This window comes from Lactuca saligna, chromosome 4 (genome assembly GCF_052625555.1).
Source record: "Lactuca saligna cultivar CGN05327 chromosome 4, ASM5262555v1, whole genome shotgun sequence".
Lineage (NCBI taxonomy): Eukaryota > Viridiplantae > Streptophyta > Magnoliopsida > Asterales > Asteraceae > Lactuca > Lactuca saligna.
In genome coordinates this window covers 143,450,203-143,457,061 of record NC_136420.1, presented here as the reverse complement: position 1 = coordinate 143,457,061, position 6,859 = coordinate 143,450,203, and the positions used below count along the sequence as shown (strand labels likewise).

The 6,859-nt window shown below is 31.6% G+C and overlaps 2 protein-coding genes across 2 annotated transcripts; both read right to left on the bottom strand.

Annotated features, from left to right (window-relative positions):
- Positions 1 to 2,271: 2,271 nt before the first annotated feature.
- LOC145040224 (uncharacterized) lies at positions 2,272 to 4,574 on the bottom strand. Its single transcript, XM_078988180.1, has 3 exons — positions 3,828 to 4,574; positions 2,736 to 2,810; positions 2,272 to 2,325 (listed from the first exon to the last, which is right to left on the bottom strand). The coding sequence occupies exons 1-3, from the start codon at positions 4,572 to 4,574 to the stop codon at positions 2,272 to 2,274; spliced, it is 876 nt and encodes a 291-aa protein (XP_078844306.1).
- A 96-nt stretch (positions 4,575 to 4,670) lies between these two features.
- Positions 4,671 to 6,415, bottom strand: LOC145040223 (uncharacterized). The gene is made up of 2 exons (XM_078988179.1): positions 5,404 to 6,415; positions 4,671 to 5,002 (listed from the first exon to the last, which is right to left on the bottom strand). Exons 1-2 carry the CDS (start codon positions 6,413 to 6,415, stop codon positions 4,671 to 4,673), a joined length of 1,344 nt encoding a protein of 447 aa, XP_078844305.1.
- Positions 6,416 to 6,859: the final 444 nt, after the last annotated feature.

The window sequence follows — 6,859 nt, the reverse complement described above, 5'->3', positions numbered from 1 at the left end:
TTAGTAAATTTGCGTGTTGGGTGTTAGGATGGGTGCCGACAATAATTATTGGCATATAACATTTTAATAATGGGTATTAAGTAAATTTGCGTTTAGTCACATACAAGGTTTTTGGGATTTTTTTTCAATTTTTCACAAGTGGGTCCTCTGGTAATTTTTGTAGTTTATATTATTAAAAAAGAAAAAGTAAGAAATTAATATATATATATATAAGGATGAGCAAAGGAATCCAGAAATGTTTGGAACCGGTAATGGAACCAGAACCGGTCTTGGAACTGGAGCCAACGGAACTGGTCAAGCCGAGAGCCATACTATAATATTGTTAATTTTTGAGACTGGACCTGGTAAGAACTGGTAATTGAAATCGGCCCAAACCGGGAAGCAGACCGGACAATGACATGCAAACATTACTTATAGCTATAATTGTGTCTCTTTTTACATGCATATTTTGTTGTGGTTTGAATGTTTGGATTCAGTCTTGATTTTATGTCCTTAATGTATAAGCTTTCAAATTATTATAAATTGGCATTGATTTGTTTTAGGTCTTTTAGGTAATTTCAATGTTAAGTTTCTTTATGGTTAAATTTTTCAGTACATCTCCATATAAAATTGTACTTTTTATTATATTAGCCTTGTTTTTGACAAAAAAGTTACATTATAGTTGAGTGTTCAAGCAATTTCCAATTGGGTTGGCTGTCAAGTAATGAAGTTATGCCTTGCATTCTTACCATTTTTTCTTAGTTATAGAAGACGACATGGTAAATTAGGTTCACAACAGGGATTCAAATGGAAGCCCGTTTGTTAGGTTCAAGAATCTAAAAGATATATATATATATATATATATATATATATATATATATATATATATATATATATATATATATATATATATATATATAAAACTGAAGATTCTATGCTCCAGAATGGTTATGATCACACAAGATTTGAATAGTTTCAGTACAGTGAATGAACACACAAACCTTCCCTTTTCTGACATAAAAAATGACACGGAAATTGTTATGCTTTTGAAGAGGATCAACTAGAACATTTACAAATGAAGATAGTTTTGACGAAGCGACTATGATCACAGTTTGTTAAGAAGTCTGTAAAAAAGAAACTAAAAGCTTCATAATGTGTTTTGATTTTAACCACTGATTATGATGATTCAGATTTCAGTTAACAATTGTATAAATTTAGAGTCAAGGCTCCAAAGACTTCACCCAAGAAGATGCCTGCAACAAAAAGTTTTCCAGGATCTTGTAATGTTAATGTTGAATAATCTTGTGAAGTGGAGTCTTTGAATTTAGAATGAGATCTCAATTTAATGGGTCAGCATCGTTGATTGCTTCCGAATCTGGAATCAAAGATGAAGAAACTTTTGAATGCAGAGTGAGTACTCACAATAATATATATATGCCAGCAACATACATTGCTTCTGAATCAAGGATCATTTTTATTGATCATGAACTATATACCATTTAAGCAGGTTCTTCTACAAATGAAGTGGAAGTTTGTGATCTTCTACAAATGAAGTGGAAGTTTGTGAGATCAATAAAGTTTCACTTGATGATTTGGATGATACCAAGGAAATGGTGTTGGATAATGAAGAAAACATGGAAAGTTCAAACGTAACTGAATATTCTCAAAATATGTTGCTATTTCTCAAAGGTCGGTTCCGACATCAGACACCCGATAAAAACCGGAACCGCTAGAACCGGCGGTTGGGATCGGTTCTTGATTCTGGTCAAATTCGGTCCCGGGTTTCGTCGAGGTCGAGCCGGTTCAGGCCGGTTCGGTTCCTTTGTTCATCCCTTATTATATATTTGTATTTTATAAAAATGTGTATAATATTTATTTTAATTATATATATTTTCAATTTAGGTGATGTAAACATTTTTTTCCGGGCTTTGGTTATAAAATGACTGTAAGACATAATTTGCCTACTGCAATAATTTTCAAAAACATAAATCGAAACTTAATTCGTTTTTTTAAACTTTTTGAAATAAACAATTTTTGCAACTAAATAACAAAGACAACAGTGTTACATAAATCTTTAAAATAAAATAATTTGTTTATGATATTGTTTTTATTTGTGTTGCCAAACGAATGGTAATATACAAACTTTCATTGATATCCTTGCAATTCTTAATTATATTGTTGAGTAGATCCCTGAAATCATATACGTCAAAACAGATAATCGGGTCATCATGTTGTTGTTTATTGCTGATTTTTCATTGGAGAATCCTTTACCATTGTTTGTATTGTTTCCCTTCAGTTATCCTTGTAAGTGCTCATGGCGGTTATTAACATTCGAGCATTCATTGCCTATAATTTGGGAAAACAATCATAAAGTATCATATGATCTCAATGACAAAATAAAACATTGTTTTTTTGGTGAACATGAATTTTTTTCTTAAAAATATGTTGGAATTATATTCGACAACTAAAGTGACAAGGCTTGTTATTAAGGTCATTTAGATAGTCAAAAGTGAAAGAAAAGAAGAATTGTTAAATGAAGTTAACCTCATATGTACTTGAGTTTTTTTCATACAGATACCAGACACCACACATGTGCAAACATGAAAAAGAGAAATAAAATGATAAAACGAAATATTTATATATAGTGAATTCAATTATGATTTTATTTCTAACCCTATTGACATTTTTTCCACCAATAAAAACTAAATATGTGTAAGAAAAAACGATTTAAATTTCTTTTGTTCTTGCACTGTAACCATTAAATGGCTTAGCTTTGTTGGCAATTCTAATACAACATCAATAGCAACACCATGTTCAACCATTTTAAATCCCTATAAATAAACATATCAATTAGTAAAAACCGATTGAAAAAACTTTTTTAACTTCAAAATTAATGGTACATTGTGAAGGTGAAATTAGCAGGACAAAACTCATTGAATATTAAGGTTTCTACGATTTGTACCAGTAATAAATAATCCAAGGTACCTGAGTTTGGATGAAATGTATTATATTTAAGTGCTAATACTTTTGGTATTGAAGTACACATACATATGTGATCTTATTTATTGTTTTGATTGACTAATTGTAGATCTTATGTGGTTGATACCTGTGTGCTCATGACCTCTTGTGTGCTTGTGACCTCCTGTGAGTGGATTTTGTTTAACACTTCATTTGGTAAATGCATGCCACATCCAATTTTTACAATACAGGATCCATGAATATGTACAAAAGTTGCAAAATTAGTACACTGATGTAACATTAACAATCTACCATAACACTTATAAAATAATAACAAACCTTCAATATGCTTCATGGATTTCCAACAAGGGACATTAAATTGGCTTCAATAGAACTCCTATCATAATGAGTGTTGTAAACATTGGATGTGTACCTTCTTGTTATTTTGTAACTTCTTGAATCTCTGGCGTGATATTTAACCTGCTAAATTAAACTTAAATTTTCATTAATAACGTATTGTATGTTAAAACTGGTAAGTTGTTACAAAAATTTTAACATTTTTTTGGATGTGAGAACATACATTTGGTTCGCATATTGTAAGACTTCCCGATATACAATGTTTTTAGTCTTATGTGTGTCAGTATAATGTTGTGATTCACTGATAACAACTTTAACATTTTCTATTGTTCTAGCTCGTGATAGAGCAACATACAATTGTCCATGAGAAAAACATGTTCTTTCAGATATATACCTACATAGTCTAGTGTTTAGCCTTGTGCTTTGTTAGTTGTCATTGCAAAGCATAGTTTTATTGGAAACTATATTCTTTTGAATGGAACTGTGTATTCTTCACCTGTGGCTGGTTGTAAAGGTAATCTATGAATAAATACTTGTTTCACAGCAAAATCTCCAATTTCTATTTCTACTCGAATAACATTCCTACCTAAATCTTTGCAAAAAAGTCTTGTACCATTACATAATCCTTCTGTAGGGTTAATGTTTCTTAATAATATTATAGGAGCATTTTGCTTCAAAATAAGTCGATGTGGTGGCATACCATTCGGTGTTAAAGAGTGAAGAAGATCTTCATAATGAGTTTGGTCGTTTGGATCAAGTGTATCATCAAGAGTAATATACTCAGTTTCTTCACCTGGGAATTTGTGTATTAAGATATCATTGATCTCATGTACAAAAATGTTTTTTGCTGTCAATATGTCCCGGTTTAATGATGCATGGACATTGGTTGAACTCATAAATATATTAGGGTAAACATAGTCTATAGGAACTTTTAACTGGTCAACATTATTTTCTATGAGTATTTGTTTAGGAAGAGTAATAAAATCATTATCATCTGAGATTTCTTTGCCATCACCTAATCTTATGAGAAATTCAGTAAACAACGGATCTTGTAAGGACCTCATGTTTTCATCTAGTTGTAGTAGACACAATGACTGCCATAGAGGAGAGTAAGTCAAACTGGCAGCGATTGTATTTGATTTGTTACCATTTCGAACAACTAGCAATGTTTGTATAAAATCACCACCAAGTACAACTACTCTCCCACCAAAAAGTTCTCTTGAATCAATAAGATCTTGTAGCAAGTCATTAAGAGCTTCTACTGTCGATCGCTTTTCCATGGGAGCTTCATCCCAAATAATCAGTTTATAGGTCTTAATTAATATACCTAAAGAACATTGCTTACTTATCCTACAATTTGACCCATCGGTTAAATCTTATGGAATTTTAAATCTTGAATGAGCTGTTCTACCCCCCGGAAGTAATGATGCAACAATGTCTGATGTTGCGATAGCTAATGCAATATGTCCTTCTGATCTAATATTTGTTAGCAATGCTCTATATATGAAAGTTTTCCATGTACCACCTGGACCATTAATGAAAAATGCTCCACTTTTATTGGCTTTTACTTTTCCAATTATTTTATCGAATGCAACTTTTTGTTTTTTGTTAAGATCATGTATTGACTTTAGATCATCTTCTGATACAATAATACTCTTTTCTGCTTTTATTTCCTTTGTTTCATCATCTAAATCAGCATATGATAGATCTATTGGAAATATATTAAATTCATGAATTTATCTTCCTATTGATTGTATAAAGGTGTTAATTTGCTTAACATACTTTGTTTTGCTTCTTTTTTTGAATAATTGTCGCAGTGTTAAAAATCTTCCAACATGGCATATTCAAAAGATAGCCACAACTGATGAGAATCGGACGACATTGTGTAAACAAGTAAGCTTGTAAAAAGTCATCGCAATTCATATGATATGTGGTAAACTGATGCCTCTTGTAGACATAGTTTTTGGCTATTATCATCAATTAGATATCCATGTAGTAATGTTGATTCCCGAAAGGTAGCAACTTTAAATCCTTTACAAACCTTAAGAAAATCATACGAATTTGGACATCTAATTTTGGATAAAAGTATCCATAGATAATATCTCTCACCTTCACTTGGATGAGTAACCACTATGCGTCCTATTGATTTTTCTGTCTGTGTAGGTGACCAAATCTTCTTATTTGACTTCCATACAAAATGGTTTGGAAATTCTACATATGTCAAATTAAGATGTTGTGCATATCTGTCTGTTTTGTTTTGAACAAAAAACTCAGTTAGCATAGTTTTTCTTTTTGATGAATTGGCTACAATATCAGTTAAGTGTTCTTTCTTTTTAAAGTTTATTGGTTGATAATCTTCTAAATGAAGGGGCAAATGAATAACTGTTGGTTTGATTTCGCCTAATGGAAATCTAAAAATTCTCCAAGCTGCTTCTGGGGGTGAAATCCACCTACCTGCTTGAAATTGATCAATTTCATTTATGGTATCATGATGATCATTTAATGAAACTGCGAAACTTATTTTGTCACACCCTTTGCATATATATTTATATATGTATTTCACAGCGTTTATTGTTGAGCATATTTCTAAATTAACATGGCAATCAAACTTACATAGCAAATATGGATTGTATGGAACAACCCATCTATTATCAAGTTCAACACCTCTAACCATAACCTTTACTCCATCATTGCATCTTCTATAAGTAGGATATGTATCGTCAGTTTGGGTTGTTTCACAACAAAAAGCTTTTGGATATAAATTCTTGCAAAATCCTTTTTTCATACAAACATTAAGTGGGTTCAGATCACCACAAGGACCGTGAATCATGTGCTTCATCACCATCCTAAATAGATGAGGATTTGACATCTCATTGGGTATTTCAGCCGAAACTATCGCATCATATTCTTCAACATTATGCATTTTATAATGAGGTGAAAGTATAAGTAAAAAATGTGCATGTGGAAGACCTCTCTTTTGGAACTCTAAAACATAATTGTATGCGACAACTTCTCCAAATATTTGTTTTTTCAAAATTTCTTTTTTAATCTGTTCAAGTTTAGCATGGAAAAATCTTACAATTAAATCGGCTCTATCTTGTGTTTCCTCTTGAATCATCATGTGTTACCTAATTTCTGGCCAATTAGGGTTGCAAGTTATCAGGCTTTCCTAAATTTTGCACTAATGCCATAGCATCTATGTATTTTCGTCTCATATTCCTTGGACCACCAATAAAGTTGGCTGGTAAAACCACACGTCGACCAATAGCTAAGGCATTAGTTTCTCCACTTGCTAGTGCATCGACAACACCTTGAAAGAACTCTTGTCGTAACTCATGGTATTGTGTTCTATAAAAATCTAATCTTTGTGTTTCTAACTTCACATAACTGTCTACTATATATTGTTGTAATAGGTGACCAAAAAACAATAAGCAAGATTTATCATGTTTACGTATCTGAAGTTTGTAGGCGTAATATTCTCTAACTGAGACACAATTCAAATTCTCAGAACTTCTTGCCATCACTATTAAGAAAAAACTATTAGGTTGCATGATGTAAGGAAAAA